General features: G+C 38.8%; 1 protein-coding gene across 17 annotated transcripts in view; it reads right to left on the bottom strand.

Moving 5' to 3' along the window:
* The window catches only part of PROM1 (prominin 1), a 62,960-nt gene that overhangs the window by 34,328 nt on the left and 4,004 nt on the right, over positions 1-24,628 (bottom strand). For 12 of the 17 annotated variants that reach the window (XM_051617886.1, XM_051617888.1, XM_051617889.1 and 9 more), the window contains exons 2-5: positions 21,896-22,314; positions 6,091-6,149; positions 2,798-2,824; positions 1,066-1,271 (exon numbers count right to left, since the gene is read on the bottom strand). In XM_051617886.1, coding sequence (XP_051473846.1) covers positions 1,066-1,271; positions 2,798-2,824; positions 6,091-6,149; positions 21,896-22,118 — 515 coding nt within the window. In that variant the 5' untranslated portion in view covers positions 22,119-22,314. Of the gene's footprint in view, positions 1-1,065; positions 1,272-2,797; positions 2,825-6,090; positions 6,150-21,895; positions 22,315-23,503; positions 23,830-24,628 lie in introns of those variants that run through there. The other 5 variants (XM_051617898.1, XM_051617895.1, XM_051617897.1 and 2 more) reach the window with 3 other exon arrangements.

Raw genomic sequence — 24,628 nt, 5'->3', positions numbered from 1 at the left:
AATTTAATGACTTACTTCTTTTGAGGCACCACTGCACGACGAGGAACTTTTGTCCTTTCTTCATGGTAGGGATGCACCTATCACCTACAATAACATTTGGCTTTCCAGTCTTTAGAATACTTAAGTGTCATGTTTGTTAGCAATGCCTGGCAGAAAAGAGCATGTTCCCATTACCAATATCAGTGTGGTCTACACTGAGCATCGGCAAGGTCTCTATTTGTCATGACAAAGCGCAGTAGAAGTAAAAAAACTTCTCGATTACAGTGAAGTGTCACAGTAAGTCCCATCTCACTGAACAGACACACAGTATAGACCAAAAGGCTTGATTTGTTTTTTTTATATATATAATCACAAAATAAGGACAGTATGCATTTAAAAATATGAAGAAGTTGAAAGAAAATAAAAAACCTGGAAGCAATCTATATATTCTGAAAACACCTTCAGGGAAAGTAAAACCCTGGATTGTAGTCCGTCATCACCCATTTCACACCCAGCACAGACCAGGAGTATGCTCCTAACACTTATATCCGCAAAATGTCAGCAAACTCCAGGAGTTTACAGTGAGTGCAAGCATAGTTTAAAAAAACTCAGTGCCCAAAACAAAACCCATTATTTTGAACTAATAAGAAAATGTGCAAGCAGATACTGAAGGATACACCACTACTTTTCTCATCACTACCACACTACCAAAAACAAAGCAGTAATATTGTACCTCAAGTTCTCTATGGGATGGTAATTAAACGTAGGACACAATACCTTATATTCAGAAGCTTAATGCAACATTCTGCAGTTGTCATTTTGAGACTGGCAAAAACTTCATTTGCCAAATTCAAGCTTAGGGTTTTTTTGCTTCACACCTACATTCCCCTCAAGTGAGTAAAAAAAGAACTGCGCATAGCAATGGTAGCAGCATTTTTATAATGCAGTCACATTTTATTTAATAAGAAATAATATTAGTCTAATAATTTCTGCACCTGTAGGCTAGTACAGTAACATTATTTGTCATATGACACTGCAACATTAGTGCTATACCAAGCTTCATATTGTTCTCTTTATTACACTTGCCTTATTATTAAAGAAGCAACAAAAAGAAGTGTTGCAAAACAGCTCCTCTGACAGTCAGCATTTTTCTTCTGTCTTTGATGCATTTCCCCACCACAGTTGTCACAGCAACGACACATACAGAAGCACAGTCCCACAAGAGGCAGTAGGAAAATAAATAGCAATCCCAAGGCTGTGGAGACTATAAAACCGATTTCATAGTAGATGGCCTGTAATTCAGACAAAAATAGTGGTAATAGCAGATATCACACAGTAACTGCAATAAATATAGAGCAAGTAATTAAAAATCAAACCACAGACTAAACCATCTATTAAGTTACTGAGGCTATGGACGTGGTGCGTTTTGTCAATAATTGACAACTTTTCTAACAAAAAGACATATAACATTGTAGATATTGAAAGCTAAAACCAACTTAGCTAGAGTATTAGCTAGGTAAACTACAGGAGTCAGTGCTAAGAGTGAAATATGCTCACAAGAACCAAATATTAATTGATGCAATTGAAATAGGTTAAAAAGGAACACATTTATTTCTTAGATCACAAATCTATTGTTTCTCACATCTGTTTCCAAAAAGGCTTCAGAAATGTCAGCAAGGCTGACTAGTTCAACACTTCATCTGGGAGGGGGGAGGAAGGCTTCACTTGCTCACTTTTGTAATCAGTTACGAGTGTGAAGACTCATATAAACTGCAAAGGGAAGTACTTCACTGGATGATCAATTGCAGTGGAAGAGGTTTTTCCAGACTGCTGAAGTAAAAACTGCTTAGGGACTGGAAAACAGGAAGAAGTGGATTTTAAGCTCTCTCGGGTAAAGACATTTATTCTGCTGCCAAACAGCAAAGCAGTAGCAAATAAAAGGAGGCTTTCAAAATCTGGAAGGAGTGAAAGGGAACAATGCAACACAATACCCTAACTAGCTTTTACGCTGGAAGCAGAGCAAGTGTTCCGGGACCAAGGAGCTGGGCCAGGCAGGACTGGCACAGCCCCGCACATGGCAAAGAAGCTTCCAGGGGACAAGCTGTGAGGGGGCCGTGCTGTTTCCCTCTGCTGCAAACACATTCACAACCAGGCCGGGCAGGTGTCTACATAGAGAGGTATACAGCACAGTGTGGGCACACCCCAGTGGTCCTTCTTCCCCAATAAATCTCTTTTCTCCTTTCTTTTCGCAATTTTAAGAGAACTAATTCTCACACTAGTACTTGGAGTCCTCTTCTGTTTTACTAATCCACCAACCTAAAACTTGGCAGTAAAAGGATGAAACTGAGGCTGTGTATTGTCCTGCAAAATAAGTTACAATTTCTCACAAGCTATCAATCATGCTCCAGTTCCAGCTTTGCTGATGCCCTTCCTCAAAATCCCTAATTACCAACTGATCCATATACAGCAACCATCACCATTAGCAGAGTTGCAAATTTCTGACCTAATTACCAATTCTAGGATGAAACCTATTTTTTTTAATTATTATTACTAACTGCTGGTTAAAAGCTGTTAAACCCTCTGAAGAATAAAAAATAAATGCTTGGAAGAACAAATTGGCTAGATTTTGTGAAAAAAATACTATTCTCTAGTTAGTTGAACACTTCAGAAATTATTTTATAAGATATGTTTTAAAATAGGTTAGATGGAAAGTCATGTTCTAACTAACATTCAAAATAGTTACGGATGTTTTAATAGAAGCAGTGCATACAGATATGGTTAGTTTCTCTTCTATGGTATATCTACCATAAGACATTACCTGAAGAGTCAGGACAACATTTTCTGGCTGTGGAACGCAAAACAAATGGAGAATGTGTGTAATACACAGGCAGCATGCATGAAAACAAATCATGTGAATAATGAATAATTAACCATGATCAAAACAATTAACAACACAGAAACAATAATAAAAAGGCACAAAACCAAAATAACGCATAGAAGAACCATTAAATAATTATGGAAAAATATTTACAATAAAACACATAGCAGAAAATTTCTGGTTTCCTTGGTAAGGGAAAGGATTTGTCCAACAAATATTTCCATCTTAAAGCAAAAACAGACCAGTTATTTCAACACTGAGCATCTGTTTCATATAATTCCCAACACATTTCACAGAAGGCCAGAGATTGCATTACTTTGTGGTTAGTGATTTCTTCATGAATTCCACCTGTCATAACTGTCCTAGGGTATTCCTAACCAACTTCTTCTTTTCAAAGCTTATTTTATTTTAGCATGAAAGCAGCAGCTTAAGTAGCAATTTTGGGTCCTTAACACATTACACACAAAATTCACCCTTCACTTTTAACTAATTATGTAGAGGCTTACTTTAGACAATTAAATAGTAAAACCAAATAAAACAAAAAAGGCATTTAAGAAGGACTGAAGAAGGTTATCAGGTTCTTAACTGACATCTGTTATTCCAGAAAAAACACTAGAAACTAAATATTCAATTACAGGAATCTCAGAAGAACCAAATTTCCCCTTTTTTTCCTCCACAATGGAAATAGAATTTCTTGTATTTTTCCCCTTCATCTCTCTATGACAGGTTCACAGTTGATAATGCTTTCCCCTTTCTCATAAGTAGAAGACAAAAGGGAAGCACACAAGCTGAAGACAGCAAGATCTCTCAACCTAAAGTCTGATGTGTGAGAATCAGAAATGTTCTCAAGTTTTAGGAATTTTATTTCAGTATCACACCCCTCTTTATGAAACTTCTACTGTACAAAATACTTAAAATGTTCAAAAACATATTTGGAACCATACTTTAAATGGGAGGAAAACAACTGCATACCCTCCATTAAGAATCTGATAGCAAGTATGATTTTGAACATTTTAAGCAAGCATGTCTCCCAGCGGAAGCAAAGCAACAGCAGCAGCAGCGAGCTGGCTCCCCCGAGCAGGCACAGCAGCTGCACTCAGCTGCTGGGCAGTCCTGGCAGATTGCTGTCCCTGACAGGGCACAGGGAGATGTTGATGGTAAGAGTCAAACTAGGAACACAGGGACACGGAGCACAGAAGTAGGAAGGGCCTCCTGGGTCACTAACACATTCTACAAATAGGTTAAAAAAATATTACACAAGAACGACAGTAGAAACTTAACAGGCTATGTTTCAGAACCAGATTTCCTGCTGTTGCTTCTGTTCCCAATGCCTGGTGAACTAGTTAGTGAGTCTTCTTACATGGATGTACACAAGATTCATTTTTTTGCCCTTTTGCTTTTGTCACAGCACCATCTTTTGCCCATATAGCAGTTTTTTCTTCCTGGTGTTTCCTCTCCATATGTGTTTATAAGGCGCAATCACCACCCGTACCAATTATTTTGCTAAGCAAACTCTTCCAGTCTCCTCTGAAGACCAGTGTGTTTCCCAGATTATCCTAATGCACTCTTTTTGAACACCTCCTACTCTCCCTGAACTTGAGTGATCAAAACCACAGGCAATTTTTCTAACTCCTTACCTGCACCCTTCAGTGCCATTCACACTTCCCTATCCCCACTGGAAATTCCTCCAGGTGCACATCTACAGCCTCTTCATAGCTACCTCTCATTGATGCTTCTGTTCTCTCAGGGACTCCCTACTTGTCTTGATAAATTTTCCCTTTCCAAATTTATTTTCATGCTTTGCATTGTATTCAGATCAAAATTAGGACCTGTAAATGGACTGTATCTGTTTTACTTCCTAATCATAGAATCATAGGGGTTGGAAGGGACCTCGAAAGATCATCCAGTCCAACCCCCCTGCCAGAGCAGGGTCACCTAGAGTGCATCACACAGGAAGGCGTCCAGGCGGGTTTTGAATGTCTCCAGAGAAGGAGACTCCACAACCTCCCTGGGCAGCCTGTTCCAGTGCTCTGTCACTCTCACAGTAAAAAATTTTTTTCTGATATTCACCTTAGCACATCTAATATTGTATTTGGCACTTTGTAGTTGCACAGTACATTAGCAAGTGTCTCCACTACATAGGATTGCAGCTGTCTGATTAGTTTCAAGTTTCCCATGACTCATGTAGTAGTTGCTAAGTACTATACTCACACTCATGTATACCACCTATGGTCTAATGGTTTTGTCCAAAGACTCTATCCACCTGTTGCTCTATGGGTGTGCAGGCACAATCTGCAATGCACCACTCTCACAGCCCCACCAAATAAGCATACAGGATTGGCAAGAATCACTCAATGCAGCACAACAGCAATACCCACTTCATGCAGAGGTTATCAAGCTACTGGAGCAATAGGTTCATTGTCAGGAAGACATGGAAGCACAAGGCTTTCTCTCTTCAAATCCCAAGATCATTCGAGTCATCCTGATTCAAGACAATAGCTCAGTGCCTGCATGCCAAGTTCCATGTTCCTCATCCTGACAGGTACACCATACTGCAGGGACTACAAGTAAGTAGCTCACAGAAATTAACATGTCCATTGTCTGGGTCTGGTTAAGGTTCCTATTGCAGCCACTCAACCCATGACACTGCTTCAGAGATGGAGTATTACCCTTGAGAACAGCCTAAAATCAGATCCATGCTACATTCTATCTTCTCTTGCTACCAGGTTCCCTACCAATTTCAACTGTTACAGGATAATCACAAACCTAAAGAGAGAACAGAAAATACCCTTGATGTGATTAGTACACTATGTAAACTAAAATATACTTTATAAGTACACTGTGGAAACTTCATTTTACAAAGGCACCAGAACCAGCATATAAATTAATCTTTTTGAGGACAATAGCTGAAGCTAACATGTGAGCTGCACAGTAATGGCTCTAAGTATTTTTAAATAAAAAGAGCCTTCAATCTTTGTGCAATAGACACCACAATCACATAACAGCTGGAATTTATAAGTGAGCCTTAAATATCTGTTATGAAATTTTCTTTGTAATATTTTTTTAAGGTTTTAGTTCCAATTTTTGCATGAAATCATCATACATATTATTCAAATTTCATGTTTTCATCTTGCTGTTATAGCTTTAAAACACTATTTCCTAACTTAGAAACAAAACTGAACTTCAAAGCCACTGGTTTTATTATTTTATGCAGATACACACAGACAATTTACCTTTTGATAATCACCCTGTGTATTTCCAAACTTCTGCTGTGCTAGTTTTCTGACGAGATCTGAAAATAAGCAAGAATATTACAGAGTTTTAAACAACATAAAAATTAAAAATGGGGGAAAGAGGATGGTATGAATTCTACTGTTAGGTAGGTAAAATGAAATCAAGAACAGACATCAAAAGGATAAGTACGTAAGTGTTTCCATAAATCTGCCTAGAAAGAATTTTTTTTTAACCAAACAATATATTTTATGAGTGCATGAGAAGATACCCAGGTTATCTATCAACTAACCAATTCCCACTGAAATACAGTGAAGGTTTTTCCAAGGTTACCCTCTGTACCATAGCATCATTATTAAACTGAAACCCGAACTTACTGATTACTTGGACCAAGTTCAGGCATCAGCTTTGCTTCATGTTTATGACCAGCAGACCGTGCATATATATACACGCATGCAAACAAACACGGATTTAGATAGATACTGTGCAAAACAACCATGGTAACAATGACTTCTTGACTGAATGGTACAAGAAAGAAGGCCTTTATTCTTGCCCACATTACCCCAGTATTTTTTTTTCCTTTTTTTGTCTCTGGACCAACAGACTTTGCATGAGAGTATGCAACACTGCCAAAACAAATCAGAAAGCCTAACATGTGCCAATTTACTGTGCGTGCAGCTTCATCTAAAACACTCATTTTTAACTTACTCCCAATATAGAGAAAATACAGCAAAAAATAAAGTAGAAATTTAACACAAATTGTGCCACTTGACATTACAAATATCTTTTTTTCCCCTCAGTTTCTTTCAGTAAACAGTAGCAGCTGCAGTGAATGGAGCCCCTTTTTGGGACATCACCAGCCTCCTCTAATCAAGATTTTGCCAAACTTATGGGAACTTATACCAGGGGCTGTGGCTCCTGGCCTTTTTCCATGACAACCTGTACTTGAAGAGGAGCAGCCCCTGGCTCTGCCAACCCTCTGCCTCAGAAGAGCATCAGCAGCTCTGAGCATGCTTCATGGTAGGCTGTGGAAAAGCAGAAGTGTTTGGATGCTTGGGAGAAATGACTGACTGAACTTTTGGTCTCCTCTGATGAAGAAGAAACACTGAGGAAGAAGCACACTGTACCTCAAGAAGGAGCAAACTGGCCCCCCCCATGTTCATACAGAGCTGCACTTCATGGTACTATTGCCCCATCTTCAGTCTCCCCATATGCAACTGAGAATACTTGAGAAAAACCTCCAGTGAGTTACCTAGCCTGTGGGTCAACAAAAAACTTGTAGGTTCAAAACTGACTGCTCGCCTCCCAAAAGATTCAAGCCCTCTCAGAATTTATATGTATCGTGAAATACATTGGGCTGTGATCTCTCTCCTCTCTAGACCTGCATATGGTCCAGGAAAAGAAAGTGTTTGTTAGCCCAGGAAAAGCTGACAGTGCCCATAGTCCTCCCTCCCTGAACACTGCAGACAGAGTGAGGACTTGACCGATCTGCAATGGGGAGAGATCCTGAGGAGTTCCCCACAGAAAACTGCTCAAGGGAAGAAAACGCACAATAGTGAGGCAACAACTGCTGTTTCAAGGGAGGCACTTCCTGCAAGGAAGCTGCAGCCAGCAAGACTGCCAATTAAAAATAAATAAATAAAAAATAATCCATTAATGTATTGCAGGAATGTCAAACAGCAAATCATCCACAGGTGGGAAGGATATTCTAAAGAGTGCTGGCAGTAGATGATTGTGGACTCTCTACAGTATCGCAACCTCATTTGGGAAAGGCTGAATCCCACAGTAACAGAAATAAACCTAAAACACATGTAGAAAAAGCACCCAGGAAGAACATAAGAATTACAAATCCTGCAGATCCTTTCAATGTCTGCACCTGAAGAGTCAGGAGACCACTGAAGGAAAGAGCATGCACCACTGCCTGGGCAACACACCACTGATCCACTGCTGCTGCTCTGAGACATCTCACACACTGAGACCAGCAGAGTCCTCCCTGTACCAAGTCCATCCTCAGGCAGCATCCGTATTTCTTGGGGAGTTTCAGTGGCAAGGGGGTATGGAGACAAGTGAGGTAAAACTGCACAAACCCTCAAAATCTAATTCACACTGGCTGTTAGACATTTTTTTTCTTCTTCAGAGACAACATTTCTTTCTTCTTGTTTATATACCTACCAAGTAAGAAACACTTGGTGCATAAAATACATACTGCAATGAATTGTCTCTACAACTAGATGCCTTCTAGCAAGCATAAAAGGGCTAAAATTACCCTGTTGTTTATGTATTTATTCAACCATTTAGCACTGTGACAGCACATTGTGGAACAGCTGCTAGAGAAATTTCTACCAACTTTAATCAGAATGCAATGGGAAGGAAGAGAAAGAAATAGATTTTGTAGTCCTCAGTGGCATGAAGCAGTACAGAAGGTCTGTGTGCAGGCTGTCAAACACTGGACCTACTTCCCAGGACCCTGTGGCATTGCCCTCCCTGCTGCCACTCTGAAGCCAAGCGGAAGAGTAGCCAACAACATGCCCTCACTTCCAGGATGCTCCTTATTCAGAGGTTTATCTTGCTTTGGAAAAGGGTTGGACCTGATGATCTCCAGAGGTCTCTTCTGATCTAAATTATTCCAAAGTTATCCTACAATTATGATGACTTTTCATAATAAAGTATTTAATGGAGAAGGAAGCATGTAAGAAAGCTAAATTTTATTATTATTGACAAAAGCTTCCTTTGATACATTTCCAACTGCTAGGAATCAAGACAAGGTAAAATTTCAAATGCATTAGCTTTTCCTGTTAAATAAAAGTTGAAAGTTTTTATCCGTTCTTCCAGTTGAGTGTCTGTCCCCATCATAAGTTAAAATTAAAAACAAAAAACATTTTACATCAGGCTTTACACAATTCTATACACATGTATTTACGAACACCTGTATACATATATAAAACTACTCAAGAGAATGGCTGAGGCTGAAAGGGACCCCCTGAGATCAACCAGTCCAACACCCAGCTCAGCACAGTCACCCACCACATGCTACTAGGGCCATGTCCAGTCAGGTTTTTCAGTATATTCATGAAGAACATCCAACACTTAAAAAAACCCTAAACAAACAAGCAACCCCCAATCTGCTCTGATTACTCAGAATGTTCCAGATTCACAGTTTTTATTTATACTGTTTCCATTATTAACAGCCTGCCAGTCAGAAAAATAAATAAAATCAACCTGAATAAACTATGACAAACTGATGCAGAAAACAGCATATTCAATGTTTCTCAAATGTAGAGGCTCTAATGCCGGTTCATCAGAAACTGTAACACCTTTAGTTTTATTATAAACAAGAAAGCCTGAAAATAGGTACAAAAAGTTCCAACACAGATTAAGTTAAACAATGAGAATAACAAAGGTTTTATACATAGCACAATAGCCAGCAATACACAGCCCATTTTTATTACTTTTCCAGAATGCAAGATTTCCCCGCTGAATAAAGATTTACTACTCCTATTACTTTGTAACGATTTTTAGATGAATATTCAGGATGTTTCTCTCATCAGGCAGCACACAGTGAATGACCAGTCTTTGCCACAAATTTAGTATCAACTTCAGTGTCAACTGAATGAGACACATTTCTAGTTAATTAATTCAAAATTAAATCTGGAAGCCATATATTCCTATAAAAAATAATTTTGGCTAGAAACGAATGCAAGACTACCTGCAGTTACTCACCCACACACCTGTAAACACAAACCTGCCTTAGTAGTTTTGCAGCACCAAGAATCTCCCTATTAGGTTTTACACACATTGACAGTAATCATGGCTTTTTCTGCAGCATCGTTAAGGGTTAAGCAGGGGAACATTCTGTGTCAGGTACTGTGTAAACACAGGCATCATGTTTTCGGGTATGGCTACACTGGTCACCATAGCACAGTGAAGAAACGCCTCAGTTCCCACCTAATTCAGTCTGTGACTTGGGTTTGCTTTTATCATCTTCCCTCCCCAGCTAGAGTATCTCATCTCTAGCATTCAAATACATCTTTACTTAAAATAAAACTAAGGTAACTCCACGTGACTCTCTTCTGCATTACTGGTAGAGTACCACCCTCAGGATGATTTCTGTTTCAAATATAAAAGTGCTTTGAAGGCATAATAAAAAGTGATGTCCTCTATTTTCAAATTAATGGGATTACTTCTGAAATCTTGGCTTGACCAGCTGCACACATTGTTTCACAGGACCAGTAATCCAAGGCTTTAGCACAGAACACATTTTATCACTGGGGTTAAAGAGATTTACCTTGTTAGGCTCATTTACACAGCTAATGACATTACGCTTTTGCTCTGTCTCCTTCCTGCTCTCATCACACATGTGAAATGCTATCTACCTTAGTAAATCAAACTAGCCAGATGAACTGTTAATTTACCAGGGCAATTTGTAATGAAATATTAAGCACCTCTGAGAAGCCCCAGTTAAGAAAACAATTACCAAGTCCTACACTGCACGTGTATTGTGTACATACACTCAGTATCTCATTGCCCAGATAAGAAAATGCACTAGGCTTCCTTCTTATAACTGGTTTACAGAAAGGGATAGCAAAAACAATAGAGATTTTAAAATAAGCTGTCTAGCTATGAAGTACCAACATAAATTAGCTACAAATTCTTCTGCTAAGAAAGCTTTTCAAATGTAGGTGACAGAAAAACAGTTGGAGTAAAACCTTCGGGAATGCTATGCTTCATCTTCACTCACAATTCCATTGACCCCATTCAGTTATAGTGCAACTCCAGCACTAATCAAATTATGCCAGAAGTTAATCTATCCTTTTATGCATAATGTATCATAGAATCATAGAATCACTTAGATAGGAAAAGACCTTCAAGATTATCAAGTCCAACCACTAACCTAACTCAACCAAGTCCACGGCTAAACCACCTCCCTAAGCACCCTATCTACATGAATTTTAAACACATGCATGATAAATTAAGAACTGCTTTAATACAATCTGATTCTAATGTTTATCACAGTATTTAATCCCTCTCCCCTTCATCTATTATAGAGTAAATGGACTACACAAACACTGAGCAGTTCATCATCTCTCTCAACGTGTGATCACATTTTGACCACATTTAGTGCCACAAACAAGTAATAATAATTAGTCTGAAACTCATGAATTAAAACTACTCCAAGCCTGGTTTTTTTTCCTCTCTAATTATGACTCAGGCTAATGAATAACTCCTGCAAGTCCAATAAAATCAGGAAAGCTGTATTAGCCTCTCAGACTTACCATCAATGATAAAAATCTTTCAGGTATCCTATAACAAGTTTTAATGCAAGTTACTTTATTAACATTTTTAAATACTTGCTTTGACTTGAGTGGGACTTTACTTCCCCAAAGTCAGAAAGTCTCTAGACATACAGTCAGATTCAGCTTCCATTGAAGAGGTCTCCTCTTCAGGCAACTCAGGGTCCTCCCCTTTATTTACACATAGCTACCTAATAGCTTTGCTTATTCTTACTGTCCCTTGTCACACAGCAACCACTTGGCTCTGATTCCACTGCAGAGGGAGGTGGGAGCTCAGTAACGTTGATGGCTGAAGAATCCACCATGTACGTCAGTGCAGAGACTGCAGAGAGGGTCCTGCTGCATTGCTTACCCTATGCAGTCTGTCCTCTTTCTGCAGAGCAAGAAAACTTACTCTAGGCCAAGTGGGAAGTCTCAAAGGTGACATCCTCCCACTTCCCACACAGTAAGAGACCACTTCAGGTGCAGACAATGAGTCTAATTTTTGCATTCACTCAGGTAGTCTAGACTGTTCCTTTCCAACTCCAGATTTAGATGGTTCATTCCCATCCCCTCTTCACAGTGTCTCACTCAAGACAGACCTGAGCCATAACCCTTGTCCTCAAACTAAGAAAAAATACAGCCTTCTCAAATAAATTCTCCCCACAACTTTTAGGCAAGCTATCTCTATACAATTACCAGTTGTTTTTTTCCTTCAGCTACTGGGAACACCAGGCTGGTTCAGCTTCTACCCTCCTGCTCCTTTCAAGAGGCCATTCTGGCCTTCTTCCCTTTGAAGCACAACTCCTAAGCGATACCTACCTTCACTCACTTCTGAAGCCCTCACACAAGACCACCTACTTATGTTACAGAAGTGGTGAAAAGAAATTCTCTGTTCAATCAATCAATCACCTGTTTATTCATCTGCATCAAAAAAATGTACAAAAACTATAAGCTTAAAACATCAGCCATGCCTTGAGACAACAAAAGACAAGTAAGAAAGGAATTTTGTTGCTGTACTCACCACTAACTTGCAAAACGGAGCCATAGAACCTGTTATTCTACAATGGCTGGAAGAACTTGTTTCAATGGAGGCAAAAAAAACCCCAAAATACATACTACATTGCTTAAGTATTTTAGCATCTCATCTCAGGTGCTACAGCTTTACCTTTTCAACCTCTTCTGCCTTCAGTATGCTGCTTCCTCCCATTAACACAATCGTTGTCCATTCCATTCTCTGACCTGACATTCTTTAATTACATGCTGATCAAAAGCAAGAGAAAAATGCTTATCATATCCCTGGCTCAATCTCAAAATCCAGCAACACACAAGCAAAAACATATTAAATGCACTTTTAAGGTCTAGGCAGACTCGTGAAGCACATACTGCTTTATTCACAGTTGTGAAATGATAGGCTACTAGACCACCTAGAAATGAGTCTTCTTATACTGGTTACAGTGAGGGGCAATGTTATAGGCAGAAGGTTCTGGGGAGACCTTATTGTGGCCTTTCAATATTTAAAGGGGGCCTATCAAGAAATATAGGAACAGACTTTTTAGAAGGGCCTGCTGCTATAGGACAAGGGGTAACAGTTTTAAACTAGGAGAGGGTAAATTCAGGCTAGATATTAAGGAAAAAAGCTTTTACTATGAGGGTGGTGAAACACTGGAGGAGGTTGCCCAGAGAGCTGGTAGATGCCCCATCTCTGGAAGCATTCAAGGCCAGGCTGGATGGAAGACTGAACAACCTGATCTAGTTGAAGATGACCCTGCTTATTGCAGGGGGGCTGGACTAGGTGATCTTTAAAGGTCTCTTCCAACCCAAACCATTCTACGATTCTATGAAGTAGGTAAGAGATGAACAGCTATGAGCAGGATTCAAAGTGTAGAAATGGATCTGAACAGGGTGAACTTTAACGAGAGCACAGGTAGGACTAAGCACAGTGCGACTGCTGAAGATGAGGAATTGCAGAGCAGCAACAACTGCTGAACAAGCAGGCTGCAGAAACCAGAACATGAAAATAAAGAGATCCTCTTTGCACCCTTTCTGACAGAAAATACCACTGATCAACAGAAGAAATTACACTATTATCCGATTCGTTGCTGTAATAGTCAATTATATTCATTTGTGCACACAAGAAGCTCCCAGTTTCCAAAAATTATGAATGAAACAATGAAAGCTTCGTAAATTTAGCTTCCTCAAGGTTGTTAATAGTCAGGAAAACCAAGCTGGCAATTTAAGTATTACACAGAAAATCCTCACACCTTTCAGCTGTCCCAAAGTTGAATTTATTCCCTTAATGCAGTCGCATTTTCTGTCCAGGCACATTCTGCCTTCCATCAACATGCACAGAAAACATTAAAGAGCCTGGTCAGGAAAATGTTTAAAGAAAAAAACAGAAATAGCCACAATATTCTCTGTTACAGGACACCTAGAATGAAAGATTTCTCCTTTGAAAATAACCTTTGCAGGGACTTTGTAGTTGTTCCTTACTACAAAGAAAGTTCTGTTCTTGCTGAAGTTTTGGAAAAAAAACAAAACGAAAAAGAGAGAAGCTTTTCGAGAAATCTTTCCTTAGGAGGCTGCAATAAATTTGCATATATCATGCAGACACAAAGTCAAGTAGAAAGCTTTGAAGAAGTGTTCCACACGGAAACTGCATTCTTTCATTTCTGAAGGCAACAAAACTTCTGTAGCACATTGTTTGTGCCACAGCAGCTATTTTTTGCCACTTACTTTGTTTGCACTAGCTACCTAAAGTTCTCCCTAGGCCACCATCTGGTAAGGATTTACAACAGATTATAGGCAAAGATTTAACTTGGTGCACTGTATATGCTTCTCTGTTTTAGCACACTGCAGAAACTGAGCAACTTCTCAATAGTGTGGGTTGTGTAGACATGCTGACTTGTAACTTTGATCAAAGTAGTAAATATTTAGACTGTATGAAAAACACAGAAAACCCTCTCTTATATTGCATAAATTGAATTACTGGAAATACGAACACAGATAATTGGGAATGACACACTGGAGCCCTGATGATACCAGCTTTTAATTACCCCAGTGACTGGCATTCTGTAAGCTTCACTGAGATACCTCAGAATTCCCCATTTTCCTGTTCCTTCAAGGGCCCCAGTTTTCCACCTACGTTTGATAACTCTGGCACACATATTGGTTCAAAGTACTGCACAGATCACAACTTCACTCAAAAGTCACAGCAAAATAAAGGTTGCTACTCTGAAGAAAGTTAATTTGGCCTCAAGTTTGTATTTGTTCTGTACAGTGCACCCAGGCATCTTTCAGCTGAGTTAAACAGCTAAAGCAACACTTAGTAGTATCACAGAATCACAGAATGTTAGGGGTTGGAAAGGACCTCCAAAGATCACCTAGTCCATAACAACCATGATGATGATGGAATTGAAGGGCCCCTTTGAGGCTTGTGAAAACATTACTCCAGCAAGGTCAGTGACACTACCCCTCCTTCTCCCAGTCAGTTCCACAAACTGCAAGTTAGAAAAGAGAATAAGGTTCAACCTTACAGGGACAGATAAGCTTGTAAAAATTAAATGGAGAGGAAAGATGGACAGCAGAGTAGCTACTGTTATTGAGCTAGAAAAATCACTGAGCCTCAGCATAGGGGCCTGAAAACCTGTAAGATATCTGCAGTCACAGGTAAGTTTCAAAGATGTTCAGAGATAATAAACATTACCAAAGAATGTGGCTGACCTAAAACCTATTCCACCCCACTTCTCACTATACAAGATGCTGGAGGCATGTTCTGGAAATCTCAAATAAATTTCATGCTTTTAGTGATTCAGATTTCCTGACTCATGTCCCTCCCTCTGTAAACAAAAAGAACTGTCTTCTTCACGTGGTGTACTCTGTGGTCATGCAATAGCATCTGCAAGGCAAAACTTAGGCTTTGACCAAGTTGATGTCCAAGTTGCTTCTCTCTTTGCTCTAAGATACTAAATGGGATGGCCAATCCCTTAAATAAGTGAAGAAAAATGACTGCACACAAAGCTTAATTCAGTTTCACTAAAATTGCTAGCACACACCACACTACATTCAACGTATCTAACATAACTACCCCACCCACAATACACACACCATACAGTAGTATTAACCAACTAGATAAATGCATTTTTAAGACATGGTGCTTTTTTCTTTAAAAATATACGAACCCTATCAATAAAGTTTCTTTACCTAGAATGATAAATAACAAGGCCACCTTGTCACAATACCATCCTGTACCTCCCATCCTTCCCTTCCTTGTAAGTTGGCACCTCTGGATTTAACTGTACCCAGAGCTCATGGATTCAGGGAATGCTGCTGATCAGCTCTTTGGTTATACCTGATGTCTCCCATTAATGTCCACAGACAAACAGAACATGGCTAGAATAGACCCAAGCACTGACTTGGCACTGCCCATACTGTATCTATCAGCAGGCTTCCTGTCCTAACTCAGTATTTCACCCAGAAAATGCCTAACCCACTTGCCAGAAAGTGTTCCCAAGAGAGAGAAAAGACAGTTATCTAATTTGGAAGGGGTGGAAAGCAGCTGAAGTATGGCAAATATGAGCTGAGCCTAAATACTACAACACTGTAGGCCTATTTCATTATTATAATCTAGCCTCTAAGAGGACTACCGCTTAAGGTGGCCTCCAGCCTGTTACCACAGCTGTCTGTGGTAACGCCACCTCTGAACACGCTCCCCGCAGAAAGTAACCCAACTCCCTCAAACTCCACTTGAGGTTCATTTTCATTAGTTTCTCCCTTCTGCCCTAATGGCATTGAAGTTGTGAAGCTGGACTGTCATTTTTGCAATTGCTGTCAAGGCATGTTTTTTCTCCTAGGCACAGCTGGCAGGCAGCATTAAACCAGATCAGGGCAAGCACTGAGGATACTGTAGAGAAGGGATTCCATTTGTGTGTATAGTGCAAGATTTTCAGATCTCGGCTAATGCTACACAGATTAAAAATTACTTGCATACTTTCCACAACATACCTGTCTGCAGATGAGAAACCTTGTTTACATAATCCAAAATAACTGAGCAGGATGACATCAGAGAAGTGTTAATGCCTGCAACTGAAGTTTTCTGCAGTAGCCCCTAGCAGATAATCTGTATAAGCCTCCCCTCCCTAAATCCTGTTTCCTCCCTTTCTACTAAAAAAACCAAACATTTTGATAAGCAATCTGTTGGATAGTGTACAGTTTGGAACAGTTCAGGGAAAAAGGAATTATTCTTCTGAAGCCTAAGAAAATAAAAAAGCTGGCCTTAAATCTGTTCTAGAAATGTTGTCAAAGTGTTCCTTATTTACATGGCTATTTCATCAAGCAGAGCATCTCTTAACTTCTCAGCATGAAATTAGTAATAATTTTTTTAACTGTATTTCCTTGAATGTACACAAGTGGGCAGAGAAAAGAGGCTAATTCATCTTGTATCTTCCTGCTGCTCCATCTTCCCTAGTATTTCTCATGTTAGACACATTTCTTTCAATGTATACATTATATTAGCAAGTAAAGGAGCACTGTAAGTCCCCTTTCTTATCCCAGTTGTACCTAAATGACACCACAACTACTTGCTATATATAAACTCTGTCACTGAAGCTTGTGGTTTTTATATGTACACTTCAGCTGCTACTCTAAATCCACATCACAGCTTAGCCAAAGTGCTGGAAAGCAAACAGTTATGGGGACATGGGGAAGGCAGCAATGCTACAACTTACTAAAATTGTCACTTCACAATACAGCTTACAACCTAACAGCCAACTTACTCACGTGCAGGTCTTGCTCTTCCTCCCTTATTCTCAGTTCCTGCACCAACAATTGCCACTACGCTCCCAACCCAGCTCCAGGACATAAGCTTTAAGAAAGTCAACCCACACGCACAGGGGTTGCTGTCAAAAGCTAGCTCAACAAAAGTCTATCACATAAGTGCAGCTCAACACCCACTAAATCTGAGACTTAACACAACGGGAAAAAGGATACTGTAATTGATGTTTTTATAAAAGGTCATAATTGCTTGAGGTACCTGAGCAGCATCTTACGTTGCTGAACTGCAGCATCTGCACATAAGTCAGAGCCAGAGTGCAGTCCTTGCACCGCACGTGGGTGTGGAGGTACCAAACAGCCCTGGGTAAGTCTCAAGTTTAACAACAAAAGTGTCTTACCAGCTACATGTACCTGAGTTTAGCTCTAATGCTGCAACATCAAGACACATGGGTGAGGTGTTGTGTTGTTTTTTTTTTTTGTAGGGGAGTTGTTGAAGATTTATTATTAACAGGAAGCAAAACTACAGCAGAAACAGACAACCAAGAACTAAAGTGTTACAAACGGCAAAGAAGTTATTTCTACCAAAAAAACCCCAATCTGACTTACTGAGGCTTTAACTGAGAGGGTGTTAAAGTGTTTCGACTATTTGCTTTAGAACACATCCAACACAGCTAGTATTATTTTAAAATAATCAATATTCTAAGAGTTCAAACCTACCTACTAACACAGGGGGTTGCATTTTCTATTACAGATGTACTAGCTATAGCTATACTGTTTATTTTCACATCAAGTTATGTGATTATTATTTTTGTTACTGTTAAAATGTTTTAATTGCTGAATACACTCATGAGATATTAGTTGCAGAGACAGAGAACACAAAACCAACTTTCTGAACACCACTATTTCCAGCTGCTTTAAAGGCTGACCAGGTGAGGAGAAAGGAAGACCAAAAAAGACCAGAGACATGACTTTGCATTAAAATAGTAAGGTTCTGATCCTCAGTCTTCCACTCAAACTGTTCAACAAATGAGACTCCACATCCAGATGGAATTGAGATGTGTAGTCCAGGTCTAAAAACCAGTTTGTTCTTGTTCCTCACAGGCAAACAGTACATTTAACTCTTCATACTATACTTTTGCCAAGGATGTACCTGCATTCAACAGCTGATTTTGATATTAAAGTTTTATTCCTGCTTCAGCCAAAACAGGGTGATCCAGAATAAAATACAGAAGCTGAAACAAAGCAACTGTAACTTAACATAAGTGGAACAGTTGTCCTGCAATCTGTTACAGTAGAGTAAGGTAAACAATCCTGCAAGTTTTCGTCTTATTTCACCTAAAAATAGGAGCAGGAACTTTACTCCCAGTTTGGTTGCTTTGTGAACTTCACATTTTCGTTACAAGACACATGCTGTGAAGCCAACAATTTGTTGTGCACATCCTGCTGGCAAGCGGAATCTCAGATTAACATCATCTTACTGCAACTAACAACTGGTTTCCATGGGAACAAAGACAAAGCCGTGATAAGATATTCATACCAGCCAGAGAATCATATTGGCAATGCCCTGTCTACACCAAGTTCACATCTGAAGGTCTCCAACACAACAGGTGATATGCACTATGTGACAACCATGGAGCTAATCAACTGTATCAATAAATTAACACTTCAGTTTATGACAATTTATTTTGTTAGGTGTCCTCTTAGCTGATAGAAACAACCTGTCACTTTTCCTATCATTGTCTATTTATTGTAAGCGGTGCTATTAACAGAGAAGAATAATTTTGCTCTATCCTACACTGTACTCAACAAAAGGACTAGCAGCACCATTACCTTTATTTTACAAAGGAAGAAACGACAGCACAGTAAGATTCAAGTGAACTACTGAGCCTCAGGCAGCAAACCAGTGACCAAGCACAGTCTTTTCCACTCCAGTGTATCATTAACTCAAAGCAGAGGCTGTTTCGCTGCATAACAGTTTGTGTTTGGGAGTAAATTCACTCCCATTTACATAATCCAGTGAGGACAAAAGTATTTGACTGGTGGAGCTGAAATCAGAATCTATTTAACACTGAAGGACTGCAATCCGATACCTTAGTCTACTTTTTAAAACTAGTTTCTTGTCATAACCAAAGCACATAGTGCTGGTCTTTAAGATTCAGCAATTTAAACAAACTAATGGAGTTACAGTTCCTTGTCCTGGTTCTGTTACTGTGCTTTACACGAGCATTTTATTAACCTCATTAATAAGTTACCTATTAAATCTAATCTAAGTTTTACATCCACAAACTGGATGGCATTAACAAATTCAGAAATATGTAATTACTCACTTAGATTTAACTCAAAAAGCCCAAAAACTTACAATTTTTTTTTCCTATAAATTAAGTGATGCCTTTCAACTTTTAAGTTCCATCCAGCTCCATCAGAGCACTACTGCAAGAACAAAAAAAGACTTTCAAAGGCAGGAATACCTACATGCAATTAGACAATCTTGTTGTTCTTTTCCCTCCCAGCTAAAAGTACTAGCAGTAGATTGGAAAATCAGAGTACTTCCAAGTATTAGGAAAAAAAAATTTTAGACCACTAAGATCAAAGGTCTAAGCGAGCGATGCCAACTCCTACACACAAATCAATCACTCTTCTCCTCCAAGTTATGGTTATGTAAAATACACTGGGACATTAACCTGGAGCTAACTCTTCTGAAGCACCAGCCCAATCAGAACAACAAAATTCTGAGTTAGAAACATCAAGAGTTGCCTTCTGTGCCCATTTTTGATGGTATTTTCATTTCTGAAATCAGAATTAACTCTATTTCAAGTTGGCAGTTGGGGGAAAAAAAAAATAATCTAAAACATTTCAAATATGTAACTACATTAATACACTGATTGTGAAAACAGAACAGCATATGGCAAAAGAGATTATGGGGATTAACCAATTAAATAGTATGACTCAAACATGATCCATCAAATCTGTGTTTTGCACTGAGGTACATGGGGGCATGGGAAAAGGACTTCACCTAATGCAAACACTGAAAGCCAAACTTCTAAAAATAACTGATTTGGCAAAAAGTATCTGCAAAGAAGGAAGGCAAGGTACAAGATATTCAAAGCTTACAAGCTCAGAACAAGCTCTTTACTTCTGGACATCTCCTTTCTCTTTAATGCTAGATTTTACAACACCTACTTGATGAAAAACTTACCACCAGCCATCCCACAGGGGTATAATCATTATCATAGATTCTCTACTCAATAATTACTTACATAGTTAGGACACAAAATATTAAATTTGACATATAAGGTTACAAACCACATTCCTGTTAATCTAAAGACACAGTAAACATCACACTGAAATCAAGTCTCCATGACCCTAAGAGAATAAAATATTCAAGCAGTGCTTTAGGCAGAAGGAAGGCCTGTTTTAAGAGATAAACACAAATGACAATCCTAACATATCAGGTCTCACAGACAGACAAATAGTTCATCTGCATATGTAATGGAAGGAAGGAGGTCACAAAAGCAGAGGTATCTGTAAAAAGTTCCTCCAAAAGGTGACACTACTGTCAGCTTCATGCAACTGCCCTCATTACACCTGTGTAAGACCTGCTCAGGGGACAGAACCTGCAGAGAACAGGCCAGGATTTTGATCTCGAGATTAACACCTGAGACTCCAGGTACTTGTCTAAATAGAATTAATTTGTTTAAGTGTTCCTTTGAACTCTCTTCTACAGGTATTGTAGAACTATCAAAAATACAAGAAAGTAATAGTTCATAGGTATCATACAGATATGTGAACAAATAATTTAAGATTTTAAATTACTAAAGGTTTTAATATGTAATTTGAAAGATGTAATACAAAATAGTATAAACTTTTATACACAGTTACAGCAAAACCACTAAAAAGAGTCAATAGCAAACCAAAGCTGTACTTAGATTGTATTAAAACTTCAATATAATTTTAAATACCAATACTACTCAAACAAGCTAGCATTTTCTTTTATGAGCTAAATGAAACAAAAAGCATTTTGGAAAGTTGAATTGATTCAACTACCACATCCACAAACACATAGAATTCCCTAAAGCACCTTTTAATCAATGCAATCTCAGTAAACACATACTTCTCTGATATCTTAACTTTTCCTTTAGAAGAAGAGAAAACTTAGTAGGAAAGAAATTGAAAAAAAATAAAATCTCACTTAAACCAATGCAGTTTCAAGTCTTCAGCTACAAAGAAACAACTTAGATGTGGCTGTGTAAGGGAACTGCCCTTATATAAAACTTGATTGTGGACGCACAGATATGGAATCGCATGAAATGTATTTCAATTACTAAGTTTCCATTTCTTCGGCTAAATCTCATAATATTATAAGCACCTGACTGTTTATTATAATACACAATCTCAGGGCTGTCTCTTAGGGATTTAATAGGAAAGACAAAACAGTTGATGGTTTTACTCCTATCCCATGCTTCTGAGCACACATAAGATAAAGTTTCAGTTAAAAAAAAGAAAAGCAGCTTTGAGAGCTTCGAGATACATAAGCAGAGTCCTGTGACGTTTCATCAACATTTCATTCTCAGTAACAACCACACACACACACTATGCTTACCAAAAAAATGTTAGTTCATATCAAACTCACATTTCAAGGTCATAACACATGCTACTAACAAAGCCCTTCATATAATTTAGTTCCAAATTATGGTCTTGGTATCTACAATAGGATGAACATATCAATAAAAAGTCTTTATTAAAAAAAAGACATTTATCTGCTTACCTTGAGGAAAAGAATTTGGCTGCACTAAGTACAGGAATGCATGTACTGTTTTAAACAAAATTCCTATTGGCCCAGGTTCATGGTATGCACCTGTATCATAGGTCTTGGCTGGTACAAATCCAAAATCCAAAGTCCCAGGAGGCGGTTTGTATATAGGTTGTACCTCTGAAATAGTACTTCCACAAAACAGCAGCAGCAGCAGCAAACAGAGTTCCACAGCCATAGCTAGCAGTATTCATAAAATTGGAGGTAGAGATATTTTTCCCACCGAGTCTAGAAATCTTCAGTACGTTCACTTGGGGGTTAGATTTCTAATCAGGAAAACACTGGTGCACCTTCACACCTTTTATTCTTTTTCATGTATTCTTGCTTCAGAGAGGTACAGAAGGCTCTGGTGGAAGGGACTCAGCACACCATCTCTGGCAAAAGCAAGAAACAGCTTGTTAAGGTGTGTGCAAGCAAACAGGAAAGTACAAGTTAACCTGCAATCTTCTGTGGAAACTTAACATGTCAATAGTTGTAAAAGCAAGCCAGATAGGATATAGAAGGAAATTATTAAAAAAATAAATAAATTGTTTGTGAATAATATGGTGTACTACATACACTGTAGTTGGAAGAGGGAGGGAAAAACAATTATGCATAGTTCCAGGTCAGTGAGTCTTCAAAAACAAGCAAAGCAGAGCAGTGGGACAGCTCCAAGGGAAAGAAAACTAAAGGAATAATGTATTAATAGCACTTCTGACTAAGTACAGTATGTCACGTCACGGAAGTTTCACAATGCATTTAATCAGCCACCTGATGTTACCATCATTAATGGCAATAATTACAAGTCATATCCTGTAACTTTTTTAATCTCAACCTTTCAGTAAAACCTTCCAGCTTTAATCTATATAACCTTCCAGTTACTTCTGGGACTTCGCTTTCCTTCCCTGTGCATGACCTAACAGATGGCACCCTTCTGACATCTGTTTCACAGCTAAGGTTACAGACTCCGCCTCAAGGAAGAATTTAAGGTGCCAGCTACTCATAATAGTCCTCCAAGACCGAGGAAAGAAATTATTCATCACTGAGAAGTTAACATAACAAAACAAACAATAACAAAATAAACAAAAACGCCACAAACAAACACAAACAAAAAATCCCAACAACAAAAAACTTCACCCTCCTGACAGGTGACAATGGGTCTCAGTGATTACTTTCTAGTAATTCAAACATTCTCTTGGCTCTCCTTAGGAAGTGGGTAAGTCAACTCAACAGTTTTATTCACAGCTTGCTCAAGCTGAGCAGCATTATGAGACTTTGGAAGGTTCTGAATCTACAAAAACACAACAGTTTAATCAACCACCACTCAGGAAATGCAAACCAAAAACCCTTCTGGGTTTCCAGCAAAACACCTTACTCCAGGTAAATGAAGATGTAGTTAGTTAAGACTCCTTCACTTCAGCATGGGCCATGGTGGCCTCTAAAAAAAAAAATAGACAAAAAAAAACCCAAAACCAAAGGGCTACAGAAAAACTTCTTCCCCTTTCTGACTTTGGAAGTTGCACATACTTGATGAGTATGCCAATGACCACCGCACTGACTTTTTGACCCACCAGACTGGCTTACCTTTGAAACGTCTTTGATGATCTACCAGAGTGCCACTGGTAGGGACATCCGAGACCACACTGCTCATGACAAGCCACTCACTTCAAACTGGCGAGCACCTAGCACAAACTGCCTTTGTTTAGCACAGCTGTGCCTCTGTTGCCTTTTTCAGCAGCACTACCCATAGAGAAATATTTTTAATCTCCACTTTGATGTTCAGACCATTAACCTGCAAGGATGACAGCAAAACAACTCAAGCACCTCACAGCTTCAGTCAGCTCAGTACTTTGACTTCCAAGGTGCTTCCAGGTAAAAGAGATGCTGAAGACAAAAGACTTAAAAATTGGTAGTAAGGTGAGTCTTAAGCCTCTTCTATACTCTATAGTCTCTAGTAAAACACAGGCTACCTTTCTGAAAACCAATACTGACTTGCAAGAAACCATGTTGCAGGCTTGTTTAGTAGTCTGTACTGCATTCAAATGATAGATCAAAATTAAGAAAATGATGGAATAAAGGGATACAAGACCAGATCACAGAACTAGAGACAGGTGCATTTCCCTAAAGTCAAATCAAGTAAAGAAGAAAAACACAAATCCATCTTTGCCTCTCACAGCTAGCAAAAACAAAGAAGAATGAATAATAATAATGCCATGAATAGCAGAATTATCCAAGCCTTATTCAAAAAGATGATACTAGCAACATTTCCGAAATATAGTGCACAACACAGAAACATAAGAACTCAGAACATGTCAAAATAGTATTTTCCTCTCTGGAAAAGAATATTTTGTTAAAGAATAACAAAAGGGTGGAAGGGGCAGGGAGAAGAGAAATTCCAGCTCCAAAATATTAATTTCCCTCCTTTAATATCTCAAGCACAATTGCAACACTTCAACAGAGTCAGGAGAAAAAGCTCACACATGGTGACTGAGCCTTGATTCCAAGAGTTAAAGAATACAAAAGCATACAATATAGGGAAGGGTTAGGTGTGCTTGTGAAAGACGACTCTGAGAAGATGACCTCCCTAACTGGTGTCTTAAGGCAAAGCTAGAAGATACATGTTCTCTGTACTAGAGAGAGGGCAAAAGAAGAGAAAGTACATACAGCTCCTTCTTGTTGTTGTTAAATTTTAGGTTAGGGATAATAAAA

Source organism: Apus apus, chromosome 4 (assembly GCF_020740795.1).
Source record: "Apus apus isolate bApuApu2 chromosome 4, bApuApu2.pri.cur, whole genome shotgun sequence".
Taxonomy (NCBI): Eukaryota; Metazoa; Chordata; class Aves; order Apodiformes; family Apodidae; genus Apus; species Apus apus.
Note: the sequence above shows the minus strand (reverse complement) of the source record. Positions and strands in the feature narration are given on the sequence as shown.